Source organism: Fukomys damarensis, unplaced genomic scaffold (assembly GCF_012274545.1).
Source record: "Fukomys damarensis isolate Sample0158 unplaced genomic scaffold, DMR_v1.0_HiC HiC_scaffold_11, whole genome shotgun sequence".
In the NCBI taxonomy this organism is placed as follows: Eukaryota; Metazoa; Chordata; class Mammalia; order Rodentia; family Bathyergidae; genus Fukomys; species Fukomys damarensis.
Genome location: NW_022900923.1, coordinates 5,725,152 through 5,745,150, shown reverse-complemented (window position 1 = coordinate 5,745,150; position 19,999 = coordinate 5,725,152). Strand labels below are relative to the sequence as shown.

Below are 19,999 nucleotides of genomic sequence, written 5' to 3'. Positions count from 1 at the left end.
AAGCCGCAGAGCTTCATTATGTATTCGGTAGGGTTGGACAAGGGCTATTAACTCATCAACACTGCATTACCTAATGAAACGCTTCTACATTAGCCCAACAGGAACATGACATCATTTCTATTTTTACTGTTTATGTCCGAGGCCATATTTTTGTATTGTGACTTTTTCAAACTAATCTCTTTCAAGATGTGCATTTAAAGAAGTATTTGGAACAGACGGAAAATGTGGAATATTACTTTACAGAGTGGTATAAATATTGGCAAAGATTTCTTCAAAACTCATCTTTTAATACTACCATCAATATGAATTTTTTTGTCATTTCTTTTAGTATTTGCTGATGGCAGCAGAGACTACTAATTGCCTTATTACATATTACGTTCTTCTTCCTTAGTAAAATAAAAGGGTATCTTTTTTTTAGCTGTCATTTTGAAAATGGACAATGTTTCCCAATGCTCCCTGTAGCCAGGCACAGCTACATGACTAAGTTCTGCCCACAGAAGCTAACTAGAGATGCAGGAACAATTTTAAATAAGTATTTAACGGGAATGTGCATATCTTTAAACATGCTTCCATTCTGCTGGGTGGAAATCAGGCTGGATGGCTGGAAATCAGGCTGGATGGCTGGAGCTCATACAGCTATCTTGATCCATGAGGTAAAAGCATTGTTCTCAGGACAGCATCATGAAAAGATAATATGACGGGAACCCTAGCTCCAGGAACATTCCACTTCTGTTTTGACTAACAATGGACGTGTATTAACAGAGAAAGAAAAACTTCACTTGGGGTACTCTTTTTCTTAAGTAGAATAAATTAAACACGGTTAATCCATCTCTATTGGATTCTTCCCCATAAAACTTTCATCTCTACAGAATATCACACTTCAGAGAGCATGCTTGCTCTATATTTTGGTAGTACATAAAGACGAATTTCAAGTATACACTCTAACACTAGCCTAGAACATAGGGATACTTTAAAAAATATTTTGTTTTGTGTAATTATCAGTATTGCAGCAGTACTGGTTTCTGTTATTTTACATTGTAAATATATGTCTCATATGTTTAATTAAGAAGTATAAATTTGGGAATAAATCTTGAGATTCTATTCATTATATTAATATTTTTTCTATAGGGAAAATAGGTATTAGGTTCCAGATTATATATTGAGGTTGTGATTGTTCCATACATTTATTTCACAACAACTTCTATGAACAATACTTCCATACTTGATCCAGAGCAACATTGTATTAAGTAGTGGCTTGGTAGCAGAAAGCTAAACCCACTTATTCACTCCTTCATTCTTTATTTTAAGAATACCATGCTGATCTCCAATCCAGCCTTGAGCAGCATACTAAAGCAGACTTAAAGATAACACATAATACATGTTCTCGAGGAACTTTTGGTCCAAAGAAGAAAGACACGGATACATACAGAGTATTTTAACAAGTGTGGAGTAAGAATTCTGAATATTGTAAAAAGTTGCATGGAATTAAATTATTGGTTTTTTTTCTCTCTGTGCACATGTGTGTCCACAGACTTCTGAGGTAAGTGTAAGGATATGCATAATGTAAATATACAGTGTGCACTTATGTGTTATGTAAGTACAAGCGCGCGCACGCACACAGACACACACACACACACACACACACACACACGCGCGCGCGCGCAGAGTAGCATCAGATAGATACTGATGGATGGATTTTGGATCCCACCAGCCATGAGGCCAAATATCTTATGATTTAAAGTCCCCTGGATGATTCCTACATGGCAGTACACTGGTTTTGTGAGTGCCTCTCACACATCCCCAGTCAGTGACTGTTCAGGAATCTGTGGCTTTGCTCTCTTTGCAGGGACCCCCAACCCTGAGCCTCACTTCTGCCCACCACTGGGGACCCTGCAAGTCATCTTTCCGCTAACAGTGCCTAGTTTTGGCATTCTGTGTCTGTGGTAGTATTTTAGGTCGTAGAATTCTTGTCTTCGTGCTTTCTTTACTTCCAAGGTGGGCAGCTAAGTGGTTACTATTTCCATACAAGTGGAGAGGCCTCCGTGAGATGCTGTGGCTACACATCACACACCGGGTCATACTCGCCTCCCTCTCTGAGCTCAGTGAGTATCCTGCAGTTTAGAATGGGACCTCACTCCTGGTTTTGCCCTTCATTTCTCACAAAAACAGTGAGCTCCTTGCCGGTCTAGTGGGCAGCCTAGAGACAGCGGGGCTGGTGAGAGAGGCGGGAGGCTCCCATATCTGTCCCAGCTCCCCAGACCTGGTGAGCCCGCCTCTTCATTTCCCAGGGACCTGGGGAACTAGCACCTCTTTTCCACAGGGCAGTTTTAGGGCTCTGCCCTGAAGATCAGAAGCCTCACTTACGGTGCCTCTACAGATTACCGGTCGGCCCTAGCATTCTTCTGGCAGTGAGAACACAGGGCGGAAGATGGCAGGGACAAACTCAGACCTGAGGTGCAAATGCTCCTTCTTGCCTCACAATTCCTCAGTACGAAGTCTTCCCCTGTGGGCCCCACAAAGCCCTCTGCAAAGAACCAGCTGGAGAGCTGGTGGGAGTGGATGCAGATGTCTAAACGGCAGCCCGCGTCCGGCAGGAGGCCCAGGAAGAGGCATTTAATAAGCAATCTGAGAACCACCTCAGGGGCAGCAGAACTGAGTCACTGTGGAAAAAGAAGGCAGGTTTCCAGTATGCAGCCCGCTTTTTCAGATAAAAGATTAAAGTCTACTGCATATAAAGAGTGGACTGCTTTCAGTGATAAAAGCTATATTATCAATTGTAATCTTTTTTGTATTGCTACATAAATGTAGATTTATTTATGACTGGTTCATCTTCTAAAAATGCTAAAGTAAGTAGGTAATATTGGTATTACAATAATTCACTATAGTGAATAACAGCCTATATTATTCTACTCTACCTGTCAAAGAAATACAATTCTTAGACTTTGCTCAACTGCACGCAAAAATAAAATTGAGAACATATTTGGCGTATAAATTATATCCCCAGCATGGTGCCGGGTGCTGTACTAATTATGCTGATAATCCAGGTTACATGTTTAAGTACCTTAAAGAAAAAAACAACTGTATCTGTGCCAACCCCCGCATCCAGTCATGCACGATGTAATCTGAAATTGAATAGCAAAGCCCGGGTCTGCGGAGCCCTCGGCTGGAGAGGAAATGTGCTCTCTCTAGGCAGCAGCTCTGCATGGTAGCTGGGCTGCAGGGAGAACCAGGACGAGGGGTGCGGAGCCGAATGGAGTCCTCGGCAACAAGTCTACAGATACCAGGAGTCACGACTGTGGGCTCTCCACCCCAGGGCCCCGTGCAGGGAATGAGCTTTCGAGAACTCTGAGCTCTGAACTCTGGCCTTGGGAGGGCACAGAATCCAGGCCCCCTGGCCCGATAGGGTCCACTTGCTCCTGAGAGGGACTGTTAACCTTTGGCCTCTTCATCGCTCTTGGGATTTATCTCATTTCATCCACCAAATTCATGAATGGCAGGTACTCTTTCACTGTTCTGTTCTTGCACTTCTCTTAGTTGACATTCGTTTTCAATCATTTGCGTTCTGCATCTGTCTACATCTGACCGTAACTTGCATTTATTCCCAACAATCGCTACACTTAATTCTTGTTGCCCTGTGACATTCTTTTGTTAATATTGTCTATTTTCCTTTAATATTTTATTATTTACATTAGGTGACAAGATACACACTTAGCTCCTGCCATCCCTCACTTCTGTTTCACTTGGGAGGTAGAAGTTGTCACAAGAATTGCTAGAGAAAATTGAAACTTAACCACTGGTATCAATTCCCCCATTTAACACCTTTCCCCAGTGCTCAGCCAGCAGCAGAATTAGCGGAAGTCCTTTCACAGGACCGACGCCCGGCCAAACTCCAGACCAGCTAATTCAGACGCTCTGCATACGCTTGAAGCTCAGAGCAGGGGCACCTGTGCTTTCCCCGGCCTCCCCAGTGAGTCAGGGCACACCCTTGGCTGTAAGTCTCAGTCTGACAAGCGTCCCGATGAAATGACCAAAGGTTTGGAAATACACAGAAGGTGCCAGGCCAGAAGACTGAGGAGAATCCCCGGCACACCTCCTACCCAGCTGGGTGCAACACACCGTACAGCCCACCTCACTCCAACCTCACCAAAAAATGGCAAAGAGGCACTCGGGCTGCAGGTTCCTGCAGAGCTAATGGAGGTTTGGCTCAACTGACTCTGGCGTCCTCCTGCCAGGGATTTTTAATTTAATTTTAAAAACCCAGTCTGAAGGTAGATTCAGGGAGGGGCGGCTAAACCTTTGGAGGTGAAGACGAGTTGCACTTCACGGATGGAAGTATTGCAACCCAAAAAGATGAAAATGTGGCCTTTAAATTACAGAAGAATAGTCGCCTTCTGGGGAGAAGTTGATTTGGGAAAATTGATATTTAACAATCATCAGTTGCACGCTACTAATAAGATCTAAAGAACTTGGAGCCCACAGAACAAAGGGACAGAGAGTGAATGGTAACTGAGAGACAAAGGCGGACCCGGAACCCTGAGAGGCAGGCAGGAAATATCGCGAGACGAGATGAGGCACAAAGGCGAAACGCGGAAGAACAGATCGAAGAAAGAATTCATCCAGGAGGTTTTAGAAGAAACAGCAGTACACAAATCGGGAACAACAGAGAGACACGGTGAGGTAACAGCCCCAATTTCAGAAACTGTGATCCAGAAAGTGCAAGGCATTTTTCCTGAGCAAAGTCTTTGAAGAGAACAGTTTGTTCTTATCTTCACAACCATTTTCAAAATAAAAAGGTTGTCATCCCCACTCGACGTGCGCAGAGACCCCAATACAGGGATATGTTTCAAGCTTACCTACATGCAGCAAACGTTTGGTATATTTGGATTCTGAACCTAGAGTGATGGGACTCTATGAGGTGTGTTCTAAAACCAAAACTAGATACGTCTGTAAATATACTAATGACGTAAGAATAAGGTATGTTCTGGGAACATTTGAGATATTAAATAAGGGGGGCAATCTGGGAGAACATATCAACTCCAAAACGGCAGTTTCTCAAAAGAACCAATGAATATATATGAACAAGAGTTAAAGAAAGTTAAAGAAAGACCCAGCTTTGAAGAATAAAAGAGCTCATTAATAACTGAAAAAAAATTAATGAAAAGAAACCAATACATTTTCAGGTAACATTTTTAACTTAATTGGTAAAGAACCCTATATCAGCTAATAAATCTAAATTGCCTGTACACCCAGCAGCAGTGTTACCTTAGTCAAATAAATATGACTCTCACAAGCAAATTAATTAAAATATTAAGATCTAAACAAAAGTAACCTTAGAACTGCCAAAGAGGAATTGCTTTCAAGATCAATAGCAAAAGTTACTTTTATCCACTGTACCTATTTTTTCTTTTTGGTACCTAGTTTTCACAACCACTGGCAAAGCCCCGCTGGCTCCCATGAATCTATGCATGCTTAACTTCACCACCTGTCACAGTTTGGATGGGAATTGTCCCTCAAAGACTCACATGTTGAAGGCTTGGGCCCATCTTCCAGTGCTGCTGTAAGGTGGTGGAAACCTTAGCAAGTGGAGTCTAGTGGAGAAAGCAGATCACTGGGACCTCTCCTTGGAGGCAACATTGGGATCCTGGCCCATCTCTCTCTCTCTTTTGCCATCAGGAAGCACCTTTCCTCCATCTCAAGCTTCCACCATGATATTCTGACTCACCACAGGCCTAAAAGTAACTGGGCCAAGCAGCCATGGACCAAACCCTCTTCAGCCATGAGCCAAAATACACCTTCCTCCTAGAATTTGATTTCTCCCAGGTGTTTGGCATAGCAACATAAAGATGACCGGTCTACCACCCAACTCAGCTTGCTGGTTCTCTACTCGGTCACTTCTTTCCTCCACTTTCTAGTATTCACTTGCTTTACTGTGAAATTCCCTGACTTTGGCTGTTACCCAAGCTGGGCGTGATGGTTCTCAGTTCACATATCCCCTTGTTATCCAGAGTCAGCAAACTCAGAGTCCTCCTGGGCAAACCAGAGTGGTCCTCAGTCTTGAAGACTCCCTGTTGCACAAGTACTGCTGGCTTGTGTGTTAAAATTGCAGGCAGCACAGAAGCTCAGTGGCGGGGGAGTCACAGAAATTCTAGTCTATGTTGGCAGGAATAGAAAATTTGACAATCCTTAAAAAACAATGGCAAAACTAGAAGGCTAAACCACTATGGCAGAAATAGAAGCAATTACACGAATTATAAAAGTAAGTATGAATGAGTGAAACTCCCCTACTAAAATAGAAAGGACTCCAAATTAATATGTCACTCATTGAAAATAGAGATATCTAAAACAGTGTGACTTTGAAGGTTACTATATAAATGATGAATATAAAATCCTAAGAACAAGTGCAAACAAAAATTCAGTTATGTTAAGGAGAAATGGACATAATCGCATTAATAGTTAATAATTTTTCTCTAATTTTAACAGGTTTAGTACATAAAAATACATAAAATTAATACCAACTGGGCAGTGATTCTGCAATTTTCTTCTGTCTCTACACCACTCTGCTTTGCATGCCCTGTAATGCACGGTGCTGATTGTCAAGCTGGTGGGTTCTCTCCTCCAGGGAGACGGCTTCACAATCGTGGAAGAGGCTGATTTAATTTGAAATGCTTCTCTTCCCCCACCTTCTGATTTGATCTTATCTTAAATTTAGAATTAGTATCTCTGAGAATGCAGTATATACTACCTGTACGGTCTATCGCATATAAATAACAGTTTACCCTGAATGAAGAATATGGATTTTTTTCCAAGTACTCATAGAAAATTAATTTTACAGTATTTCTCTTGTCCTATCAAAAAAATAAAACCTTCACACACAGTCTGGACCACGGTACTTCCTGCTGTCTCAAAAAACCCTTTAAAAATGTTATGTTAATAATATAAAGTGATTTAAAAGGTATGTGCATAAAATGCAAATCAAAATAAAAGATAAAATTCACATGGGTCTCTTGCATATTCTTTATATGAAGAGATATTTGAATAAATGAAAACTGAATCACACAATAGAAATATTGGTAATTTACCTACTTAGACACGTCACAAAAGAAGTAAACCTTGGTGTTGGCCAGGATAAAATAAAATGCATAATTCTGTATTCTGCTTGACTGTGAAAGTAATCTTTTGTGTATTTGGCAATATCGGCAAAAAAACACTACCCTTTTTGTTGAGAAAAATCACCGTAAGATCAGCACCATGCTAGGCGCAATGCAGACATCTGATCAGTGCTGCTCATTCCGCGCACTCCACGTGTGCATCCCTGTGCTATGTGCCGTACACACATGTGAAACCATGCTCTCTTCTTGTTGCCCTACAGGGCAAGTATAAGGTGTAATCAAGAACTCCACTGCATGTTCGTCTTAATGCTGCAGTAAAAGACACACCGCCATCTGCGCCCCCAACGCGCTCCCTCTCACCTGGAAGACATTGTATCTCATCATGCTCGCCACTTTCTGAAGAAATTCCAAAATCCTCTTTCGCGAGGGTCTTTGGTTGTGCTGTCCTTGCTGCCTTGATGTCCTGAATTAATGGAAAACTACCTTTCATGGTCACTTTGACTTTGGGGAAGAGCCAGAAGTTGCACGGTGCCAGCTCCAGGGAATGCACTGTCACGTTTTTCTTTGACAGGAATTGCCATAAACATTTTGACTCTGCTGTGCAGAGCACGCTGCCGAAGGGTGAAGACGAGGATCCTACACGCTGCTTGGCGGGTGGGGCCATGGCCACCAAGTGAGCAGAAGCCAGACAGAGGGCAGGGGGCACCCTGTGCCGAGGCGCCTCCAGGAAAAGGAGGTCTGGGAAGAGGAGAGAGGGACCTGAAGGGGTACTGAGATGGACAGAGCTCTGTGGTTCTGTGTGTGAATTTGATTTTAACAGACACAACAGGCAGGATCTAAATGATCCGGGGACCGATCCACCAGGACAGTGACTCTGGCTCTCACCCAGGACTTGTCACTGACTCTGTGGGCTGCTGAGTTTCTGGTTTCTGCTTCAGCAGGTGGGAAGAGGGTCACTGGGCCTGGATTAATAAAAGTTCCCAGGCAGCGCGGCTTATGGTGGCCCCAGGGTCCCCCTCATGCTGGAGAGAGGTCATAATAGAGAAAGACAAGCTACCGGCATCACTTCTGAGACAGCAGGAAGTGCCAGAGTCCAGACTTTGTGTGCAGGTTTTATTTTTTGATAGGACAAGAGAATCAGGTAGGAAAAAAAGACAGAAAGGTCTTTAAAAACTAATGAAATTAATATGATACCAAATACAATGCCTACTCTGTGCCAGAAATGGCTCTAAGTGTTTTAACATATTAATCCATGTAACCTCTTGTAAAATCCTCACCAGACAAAAAAAAAAAATGCAATTAGTACAGAATTTGAACAATCCCAGGAGAAATGCAGCTAGTATATCTCTATATTTTGTTGTAAGAGAGTAACAAAAAATCATGTATAATGGATTCTGTTTTCATCTAAGGCATCTAATTTGATACAAAATCTAAAAGCAGCAGGTGAGTGGGACCAGCAAGGGACTCTAACATTTGGATAGCTTGAAAAATTAAACAGTTTGTAAGTAGGAGAATGGGAGGAGTTCATTGTAGAATTGTGTTTATTGCAGGACTGGTGTCATTATGGAAGCTCATTTAAAACTGGGGCTTGGGAATATCTAGTAACAAAGTGCTGGTATTTTCCAGCCTGCTCAGTGGCCACGAGCAACATGGTGAGCTATGGATTAATGAGGGTGGTATTTTATAGGGACGGAAGAAGCCAGCGCTTGTGTGGTTTCTTTGGGAAGCTGGTTCTATACAGGTACTTAGACGATGGATTCTAGAAAATTTAAAGGAGAAACTGCAGACTGGAGGGTGAGCCATGGAGGTACGGGAAGGAGGAAAGACACCGAAGGCTATTCTAACACCCGTGCAAATGAGGACTGAATTCATGAATTTTTTCATTGAGGATATTTTTTCCATCAAATTTGATCCATTTTACTTTTTTTGGTCAGGGGCTTAAATGTGGCTTTCCACTGAAATATGTCTAATATTTCAAAAAGCTGGAAAATCCTGGCTTACTCCACAGGCATGGATTTCGGGGTGAGAGGTGGACGTGGTGTGTCAGGCTGTGTTCATTATAATCATGCTTCATGGCACGCTGCGCTGTGAGAAATTGATTCTCTGGTTTGCCATTCAAAGTGCTGGAGCTCCAAGGCTCTTCCACCTTGAGGTGATTAGGACTAATCAGCAATTTTACAATAAATAATGGTGCTGTGAACTTGGGCTAATCCCAAAGAGGAAAGTTTTGCATGGTAAAGTAGGTAAGCAGGTCCTGTAGCAATGTAGGAGCCCCAGAAAAGGTCTCAGCAGTGGCAAGGATTGGGGCCACCTCTGCTCTAGTCTTTAGAGGAAGAAGAGAATATCATGGTCACCTTGGAAGGAAATTCTCCTGGAAGGTCACAAACACTGGACAGTTATCCTAGCTGGGAAGCTGTTGACTTCCACCGTGCAAGAAGGTGGTGATTGTTTATAATGAGACAAAATATATATTTATTTAATGTACCTTGATAAAAAAAGCCTTCAGAAACACTGTTTAAAATCCAAGCAAAAAGGACGTTTGTAAGATCTACTCCTTGAAGGAATCCCTTTACCTGTAAAGCTGGTGGTGTCCACAAATTCAGCGCTGGCAGAGGGCGTTTGGGGCACAGGGGGGCTGTGCCCACTGTAGGCTCTCAGCACATACTTCTCCACGACACCACCAACCCCGACGGGCTCAGCCCAGGTCACCTCGACGCTGTAGCCATCGATGCTGCGGACTCTGGAGGGAGCTGGCACACTTGATGGAGCTGTGAAAGAATAAAAGGGAAAATAGAGAAAAAGGCAGTTCTGGAAAGACGATTGCCGCATTCTTCACTTTTAATGGCCGCACTAAATCAGACTCCACCATTAGCATAAATACAATTTATTAGAGTTGTAACTTTTCAGCATTGATTTAATATGACTGCACATCTTGAGCCATTTGGTTGAGGCGATATTTCAAAACCATCAAAACTCCATCGACAGAATATTCTTCTGAGTCTAGTTCAGGTTTTCCAAAAACATTTGATGTATCCGACATGTTTAAACATCACTCATAAAGCAGGAGGTGGATGGTAGGCAGGTAACGAGTGCAAGCCATACAGTGACGTCCTCCTCGGAAGTCGGGTAATTAGGCTGTGATGATACACGGCGTCTGACACTTTGATATCTTCCATATATTAGCCAAAACCCTCACACGTGCCACTGTACTGGACATGAATGGAAAGCCCCTTTTCCAAAGTCAATTGCTTTTTGAATTATTTCAAAGAAGCAAAGTTCTAGCAGATCTGTAAACTAGAGTCATTTTTTTTTTATCGCACTTGGGGGGAAGTAGGGAAACCTGTGCCCCTGAGCGTTTCCAAAATCATCTTTGGAGTATCTCAAAACGATAACGCAAAATGAGAAAGTGTAAATGTGCCCCAGAACCTCAGCTGTAAGCCGAACCTCCTAATTTCCAAAGTCCATAACCGTTAACTATTTATTAGATATTTCTACGGTTCTGGTCAGTGACAACTTCATCACAGCTGACTGCATGGGAGACACAAGAAAGAGCCCAAGGATCTCGGTGGCAGGATGATGGATGAGACCTGCGCAAGCTGCTCTTGGCTCCCAGGCCCTGTGGATGGAAGATCACCTCGGCTCTCCCACACCCAATATCCTCCTGCTCCAGCCCTGCTCTTCAGACCGCTATAATAGGACAGCTTTCGGGGAAATGAATGGGACAGAAAGGATGAGAGGAAACGCAGAGGGAGGAGCTCTCTGTGCAGCTCCAGCAAACAGCCCACACGATCGAGCTGCCAGTAGAGGGACAATGGGAGACACGTGGATTTGATTAGTTCTAAATGTGGTGCAGGGCAAAGTACAGTACTGTCTAACAGATGGTCTTCTCATAAGGGACAGAGCAAAACTGACTCAAAAATAATTAAATAGTGCAATTATTCTCCAGCCCTTGGGAGCATGTAGCTGCTCAGTGTTGTGGTCAGACTATAAATATGAATTTACGGCAGAAGACTGTGTGGTCAGATCGTGGCTTATAAATTTGGTGCTCTGTTTGCATACTTTCTCGGTGAGGACTAAAGCTATGTAAGCACTGCACTTTCCAAACACCTATTCAAATTGCTGATACACCTGAAGTAAGCTTTATGGCTTTTTGTCAAGTCCAGGAATATGGAGTAGGGGCAGAAAATGTGTTAGCAACCAATGAATAGTACACAAGAGAGCTTTCTCTCGGCTCTGCAGGTGAATGGGATTTTAAGAGCTCATTCTGCTCCTGGTCTTGTCTATAAGTACATGGTAATTTAAATCATCCACAAAAGTGTCAAGTTGTCCTCTTCTGGAAAACCAGGAGGCAAAAAGCCTTGAGCATTATTGATAGTAGTCCATCTCACTTTTTAATTATCTTTGAGATTAAGAAGATTCCTCAAAGGATGGCTGGGGTAGTAATTCTTTGCTACAAATAAGTATACTATAGCATCCTGGTGAAAAACTATCCTTAGACAAATTGTGTCTTGCTTTCTTCCAGACTCACAAGTGCAACTATTTGCAGATGTTCTTGCCTTCCTGACAAACACTTGACCCCAAAGGGGAAAATGTTGGTGATTTATAGAAAACTCTCCGTGATGAGTACCTTCCTATGATGCTATTACGCGAAGAGATTTTGTCACCACTGTCAGAAGTACAAATCACTTCTTAGTCTGTTGTCTGAGATCAGAGCTAATGCATTTTATCTCCCAGTTGTTACTCTTCCAAGTCAAAAAGAAAATTAAACTGATCGGCAATTTCTCTCCCGAGGGAGTCGTCTGAAGATCCTAATAGTCAACACCATGGCAAACATCGCAATGATGTGGTAACAACACATCTGCTTCCCAGGGCTCCAGGTCAGTAAAGCTGTCTGAAGACGGTCAGGCAGGTGCCGCCCAGCTAGAGGAAGCCCTGGCCTTGGAGCTCAGCTTCTTCCAGTCTGTGCCATCTATCAGGCTTCCTGTTCTTAGACAGATTATGGTAGGCAGTGCTTATTAGATCCTGGAGACATCTGAACTCCCATCTTGTGAATCCAAATAGAAAAGAATCAAGGGCACATGGCAAATCTTTACAAAGTGAAAAGCACCCATCTGTTAAGAGTTGTAGCCACTGACTGTTTCAAACCGAGGCATGCTGTGTCTGAACACTGAAAAAGGACTCCTTCTCCAGGCCGGCTGTCTCGAGTCTCTGTGCAAACACAGGTATGTTAGACAGACAATATTTACCTGCTGCCATCGTACGTCCCCGACTCCAGTCACTGCACACCACACCTCCTTCGTGGGAGGCTCTCACGCGATACAGGTATTCTGAAATGGAAATAAGAAGCAGGAGGATTAGCGTATTCCTCCGGGAGAGTAGCGGTGGGCCGGCCGGGAGGGAAGGCGGTGAACCGGGACAGGGCCCGCGGGTACCTGTGAAGGGCTGGAGCCCGCTGTCTGCAGCGCTCTGCTGGCATCCCCGGAACACCAGGATGGAGTCATTTCCCCTGCAGTTAGCAGCGCTGGCAGGTGATAGGCACCCATCCAGATTGACTCTGACAGCGACGCTGGACACAGATGCCAACTTAACAACAGCCCCCCTCGCAAAGGTAACATCCTTCACACAGCCGCCAAAACCTAGCAGAGAGGAAGGGGTTGGTGCATGAGAGGCCTGGGCTCCTAATTACCTGCCAGGCTGTCCCGGTGCCTCTACCCTCCCTGGAGGGGCAGGCTGGAGACAGAGGCTACACCTCCAAGTCCTGCTTGGGAAGTCTCACCCGCGCTCCCACCTTTTTTCGATGTGAGTTAGTCACAAAGCAATACTGGTATGTATGTTATTTTGAAAGTCTTTATGTGAATAATTATAATCCGCTCTGGAGAGGGGGAAAGCGTTATTATCTTACCTCTGTAGGCCCACATTGTCTAAATTCTAGCTCTCGTTACGAAATAAAATTGAGGCGATTACACCTTCCAGTCCGGCAGTATTCACGGGGCCCTCAATGCTAGGAAACTGAGTCCCTGTATAAGCCAGTCCTCATAATCAGCAAGCAATCATGTGAATTAATCTGATTACACAACACGCTCTCTGGGGATGAGAAAAGGCACTCTCGGAGGATGCTATGCGGGGTGGCCAGAGAGAGCACAGCGTTTCAAAATGTGCCAGAATCCTCAGACTTGGCCTGAGCTGCACAATAATCCGTTCAGAGGTCTGGAAAGTAGTTCCGGTGAAATCGGTGCAGAGAGGAGACCGCGCCGGGCCCTGTGGTTCTCACTGAGCTCCCCTGCTCCGGAGAACACAAGGACGGCGCGCGGCAGTGCACACCGAGCACACCCAGCCTTGTGCGCCTCCGCTCGGCCCAAGGGTGCGGTCCACGGAGGCAGGACAATCACTGTGCAGCACCGTCTGCGGAGTGGAGGATCACGGACGCGATGCGTATTCAGAGTTCTCACCGCTTCTATTTCGTTAGTGAATTAGCAACAACCACAAAAATGGCAGCCAGGGAAGAGCAGCCGCTTTGCATTGGGGGCTGGATTGTATGCAGCTTAACGGCAGGACTCTCTTTGCCCAGAAATCTGCATAGGGCTGGGACCAAGAGGACAGAGCTGGAGATTGCAGCAGCACACAAGCTCTCTCCGCACAGAATGCTGTCAAGTTTGAGAGACCCCAGCAGAGGCCCGGCTCTTTTCAGCCTGAACACGGCCATGCTGTTCTCTTTAGCATTTATATGACGTCTTCGAACGCAGTCACTTGCAGCCTACTTCCTTTTCCAACGCCGTTTGCTATCATTCGCGTTCCTTTCGACCCAACTGATCAATACTGCGAGTCCATTGCAAACACACTGCAGACACCAAATTATTCGGCTGCCTTGATTCGAAAGCAGTGGGGCTCAGGACGGAAGCCCTTGCTGGAGAATTCCTAAGAATCCTAAATTTTTACCTGCAGTCATTTTCTGAAGACACCTAACTGATGGACCCACTTCTCTGTACTCGATACGCCTCGAAACCAAAGGAGACCACCAGTGAAAGGCTGAGGCCAGCACATCAGCATCACTTTAATTATTGTACAGTCCCCAGGGCAGACGGTGATGATGGTTACAGAACAGTGTGCGCATCCTTACTGTGCCTGAGCCACACAGTTAAGGATGGAGGCAAGGGTGAGCTCTGTGTCTTTTGTGTTTCACCACAATCTGTGAGAATTTAAAATGCAACAAAAACAAAACGTGATAAGGAGACAGATCTTGTGCAAAAGGGAAGAGGACCCAGAGATAAAGGCAGACGGGAGAAAGGGGAAGGGAAGAGAAGGAAAAGAGACGATGTGTTACATGCATGTATCAACCTCCCATGACAAAGTACTCGCTATGCGCTGCCAACCTGTCCCGATAAAAAACGAGAAAAAGAATGAACTCACAAGACAGAATTTTTAAACGTGGCGAAGGCAAAAAAGTTGCTGGTGAGGCCGGGGGGAAGAAGGAAAACTTCTACACTGTTGGTGAGCCTGTAAATTAGTACAATCATCATGGAAATCACTGTAGGGATTTCTCAAAAAACTAAAACTAGAAATGCCACTCGACTCCGCTGCCCCAAAGCACCGAAGATGTGATATTCCAGGGATCCATGCACACCAGGTTTGTGGCAGCACGACTCCGAATAGCCTAATCCTGGAAGTGGCCTAAATATCCATCAACACGGGAATGGATAAAAACATGCGGTGTTTACACACAGGGGAGCACGACTCTGCCATAAAGAAGGAAAAACTCGAGTCATTTGTAGGAAAATGAATACACCCTGAGATCATAATGTACAGCGAAATAAATCAGACATGCAACTTAAATATCACATAGGTCATTTTATATATGAGAAACCCACATCAAGATAAAGAGTGAAATAAGAGATTGCTAATGGGAATAGAGAGATGGACCTTCCTCAGGGGGATTTTATTCACCCTCTGAAGGCCATAGCTCTCCGGCCCCAGGCTCCGGAGGTGAGGCTGAGCTTGGGGCCTCGGCTGTGTGTCCTTCCCGTGGGGACCAGAGAGACGGGTCGGAGTGCTGCACCACCTAGAGTGCTCCACATTGGACTTCCCAACATGCATGAAATGTGAGGGCCAAGGAGAGGGGAAGAGAAAGGACCCAGGCGCCTCTCGCTCCTGCTCCCTGCCTTTGTGAAAGTCAGAAAAGACTCTGCCTTTCCTGTGCCTCTCCAAACAGGCCCCAGCTGCTGCCTCCCCCTCTGAACAACTAAAACGAGGCCCACATGGGAAAACAGTCCTGCACCCGCAGCTGCTGGCCTCCCTGGCCTTCAGGAGCTCTGTGCAGAACATGACAGCATGAGCCACATCATGGTGATGCTAGGGACTGTCCCACGCGACACTCCCAGGAGGGCAGCTGCTGCGATCTGAGGTGTTACACCTCTCGCACACTAGGTTTCCTCTTCCAAAATGAAGGGGAAATTAATTTCACATGCAATTCAAAGGAAGACTATACCATGGATGATAAGAAAAAAAGCACTAATGTGACCACAAAATAGAGCCCGTGACAAAAACAAAAAATGTAACTCAGAAGGACAAAAAAGGAAGAAGAAAGATTTTTAAGACACTTGAGGGTGGAATGAAAGAAATACATTTAGAGGGATTTTTTTTTAAATGCAATGCTGTACTTGTATATAGTGAATATTCTCCCAATCACCGTGTAAAATACCAGTTTCTTATACAGATCATCATCTCTCAAAGCATAAAGTCAAAATCTTGAGGCAGGGAGGGCACAAAAATCTGCATTTTTAGTAGCCCTTCTCCCTGATCCCTGTGTACTTGACTAGTAATAATAACGGCTAATTTCTGTTTCCTACCGTGTTTGAGCCCCTATGCATCAATATTTTATCAGCAATCTGAGGGCCACTGATAGGAATGACGCTGTGATAATAAAAGTTTAGTATTACCCATAAATAAAATATCCTCCAGTATCAGAGTTTTAGTCCAGGTATGGGTAAAATTATTCCCCCTAGGTCTCTGTTGATGTTTTAAACTCCTATTTTTATCATCTTAAATTTCATTTTAGCCATGTCTCCAGGACTATCAATAGTTATGGGCTTGGGTGTAATTCAGGCATGTAAGGCTGTGGAGGCAGGTTTGTTTTTTCCTTAGTTATAAGCAGGATCAAATAATTCCACTCATACAAAGAGTTTTCAAGTCCTTTCTAACCTCAAAAGCCTGAAAACCTGGAGCTCTTATATTAATGTAATATTTCCAGCTGCTGTTACATATTAAGTGCCTTGAGAATGTCATTACTGTCTCACACCCCAGTTATTCATTAACTCCCTACTACTACCCTTCTAAAAGTCTCCTTAGAGCTTGTCATATATTTTCCATTCCGAGGCATTTAAATCTTTATGTACTTACCAAATAGGCAAAGTCTGCTTCCTAGAAATTTTAACCATTCAGGGTATCTAGATTTTAATATTCACAGAGAGCACTTTGTACGTGGGATGTGCTTGATCAGATGCCGGGAGTTGCTGCGTCTTCCCCGCTCTGGAAAGGAGCCGCACTGGCAGGTGGACACATAGAGAACTCCGGCCGGCAACGAGGATGCTGGCCTGAGCTGCCAGGTTGCCCCGATGCACTCTCTCTGGCCTTCTACTCCCCGGTTAGGTGACCCCGAGAAAGTTCCTTTCCCTTCTGCTCTTCAGTTTTCTCAACCCTAAGATAGGCATCTTAGTTATCACGCCTAACTCACACTTCTCATGGAGCGCCAACGCACTTCTGCACATGCACACAGCACTTGCTATGATTAGCTCTTTTCAACACACGATGTCTCGGGCTACACACAAACTTCTGTGAGTTCAAGGCTCGCTTTAGTTGCAAGAGATGCACTTTTCCTCTCTTTGACGGTTACTAATAATCAGCAACCTACACGTTTTTCACCATTAGGGACTGGAATTCAACCAAAGCTTTCTATGTGCTCTTGCTGCATGATAGTTGTTTTGGAAAAAGAATTTGTTGGCCAGTTTTCCTAGTGTTGCACACCAACATCTTTGACCAATATCAAAAAGATCCAGAACCACGTATATTTTCAAGGAAAACATAAAAGGGAATATATCTACCTGTATTATGTATAATATACAAGTTATACATATAATAGTGTGCATATAATTATCTACATGGTATATGTTATACATTAAATGCATCCACATACTGTATTGTGTATATTATAGAAAGTTGAATATATAATGTATACTACACAGTATACATAGAAAATTATATATAAAAAGACTTATATTTGCTGCAGATACAATTAAGTAAAAATGCTCATTATAACTAAATTGATGGTGTACCCTTGAGGGTAACATAAGAAACTATTTGAAGAAGTGGTCTGTGATTGTTTTTAGGGCTTAAAATTCTTCAATCAAAGGGACAGGGTGTTGGTAGGTATTATTACCAGCCTGAGAGTACTGTTGTATCTTAAAGTAGAGAACCATCAAACCTGATAGGAGCAGGGCTGGACTGACCCGTGCATCCCTGGAGGGGACCTACCTTGTTCCAGACTCAGGCGTCCATAAGCACCCCGCAGCTGCTGTGGGATCCCCCCGATGTAGACGGGCGAATTCACCACTAGGGGCCGCGCTCCAGGGGCTGAGTAGCGCTCCGTCAGGGCATTCAGGCCGGCTGTTAGGAGCGCACCCTCCTTTTTAATAAGGACTTCGTTCCACTTTCCATCACAGTAGGACAGACCCAGACGCAGATCCACTTGCGTAAAGGTGAGACTGGTATTTAACCGGAAGCTCAGCACTCCCCTCCTCAGCTCCGCCTGTATTTCACGTTGAAAAGGAAATAGGTGCATAAAAAGGCTGCGGAATTGTAGTCTGAGAGAGAGCAGGGCAATTTCTTGAAGAAACGCAAGAAATTTCCCTGAAAGCACTCTATAAAATGTTCCACTTTATCCTAAGCAGAGCACATAATGGAATGCTTTGCAAGCTCACAATCAACACGAGGAATGTTGTATTGAGACTGCGCTATGTGATGTGGTATTAGATCGTCCTCAGCTTAAAAAAAATAGTTAAAAGATCAAATGCTAGTATAAGTGACTGAATGACTGAAGGGAACAGAACAATGTGAACTACGACTCTATCTTTGAGTTTTTAGAAAATGAGAAAATACTACTTCATATCTCAATTTAATTTAGGGGAAATATGACAAGACAATAAGAAAATGAAATGTCAAGCTTGATGGAGCTTATTTTAATTGGTTAGTGAACTCAATTTCAAATTTGTAAGATATTTTGATTCAATATTTCAGCTTTGTTCTAAATCTCTAGCATAATTGCTTCGATGTATATTTTCTTTTAGATTAATGTGCCATTTTCTAATGTGAGCAAATTTTATCCAAATTTTCATACAAAAGGAAATATATATATTCATATGTATTCTTTCCAAATGTTACATGATAATTATTTTACCTATCATATTTTTGATTAATTAGAAGTGAAATCAGCAACCACAGGATAGTTGAAAGATTGAGATCAATTTTGTCAAATAAAATCATACCAGACAAAATGATATTCTTTATGTAAATATCAACTTTGTGAAGTACCACAGGTAAGCTGACATTCATCTATGGACTTTTCATTCCAATTAATGTTAAATACATAACTATGTTCCTCTATCTGCTGCTGTGAGTCAAACATAAACTCCAGAATCACCCTAATCAGAGAGGTGAATGTGGGGTTGGGGGAAAACTACGACCCAGATGGGGACAGGGCACCACGGAGGCAGGAAACAGATGGCCTTTGTTCCCTTGGAATCAGAAAAAGTGCAAAGGTTTTTAGAAGTACGAAAGTCATAGAGGGCCCTTCACAGAGGGGAACTAACAGGCACAGCGGGAACTAACAGGCAGGGGGACATTAGCTTTACAGAAAGGTAACAGACAGAGCACACAGGTAAGGGTGCAAGTGAGTCAGAAACCCTTATAGAGACTTCAAGTATGTGGAGACCAGATTTTGGAGGATTCTGAGCGATGGGGAAAAGTCAGTCTGTCTCTTGTCTGACACCAATGCCCCACGCTTTCCACTGTCACCTTATTCCAGAAGTTCACCCTCCCAGGACATGAGAAACATATATTAGAAATTAGGAAGTCAGTAAAATTATGGGGAAAAAACCCAGAGAGCCACTAAAATAAGGATAATACTCAAGGTGATAGGGAAGACTCAAGCTAAGTGTGTTGAAAGCAACTCCATAGGACCTGTATATAAACAGGTGAATTAGGTGAATGTAGACATTAAGGATAACCACCCGCTTTATGGGAAGCTAACAAGGTTTTTTGCCTTCATTGCCACATGAAAAGCCTTTGGGGATGGCAGTTGTTTTGGTATCTACATTTATTGTAGATACATGGAGTTGGAATATAGCACACCCAGAAGATACCTTTCTGGAAGAAAACTGAACATAAAGATACGAATTTGTGAGGAGCCAGTAAAATGGAGAAAACTCATAATGAAATAAATAAAATCATCCAGTTTATGTAAAAAAAGGAAAAGAGGGGTGGGGGACATAGCTCAGTGAGACAGCATCTGTCTGGCAAGCACAAAGTCCTGAGTTTGATTCCTAGTACAAAACGAAAAAAAAAAAAACCCTCCCCCCCAAAAAGAGGGAAAAGAGAGAAAAGAAAAGGGAAAAAAATTAGAGTCTTCAGGAAGGCCAGTGCTTTAAGGGGAGGGGCAAGAAGAACTAACTTTTATTTGGGTGGGTTGGAGTAAGACTTAACTTAGTATTAGTTACCCAGAAGTGGTTTGTTAAGGTGACAAAGATTTCACTGGAGAAGCCAGAAGGATAACTGAAAATCAAGAAGAACTAGAATCTTGGAAAGTCAGCAGGGGAGAACTTTTTTTTTTTTTTTTTTTTTTT

The 19,999-nt window shown here is 43.5% G+C and overlaps 1 protein-coding gene across 1 annotated transcript in view; it reads right to left on the bottom strand.

Moving 5' to 3' along the window:
- Window positions 1–19,999, bottom strand: part of Ush2a (usherin) — a 678,059-nt gene that overhangs the window by 374,220 nt on the left and 283,840 nt on the right. The window contains exons 26-29 of the mRNA XM_033762039.1: window positions 17,634–17,907; window positions 12,542–12,745; window positions 12,356–12,436; window positions 9,683–9,877 (exon numbers count right to left, since the gene is read on the bottom strand). Coding sequence (XP_033617930.1) covers window positions 9,683–9,877; window positions 12,356–12,436; window positions 12,542–12,745; window positions 17,634–17,907 — 754 coding nt within the window. The remainder of the gene's footprint in view (window positions 1–9,682; window positions 9,878–12,355; window positions 12,437–12,541; window positions 12,746–17,633; window positions 17,908–19,999) is intronic.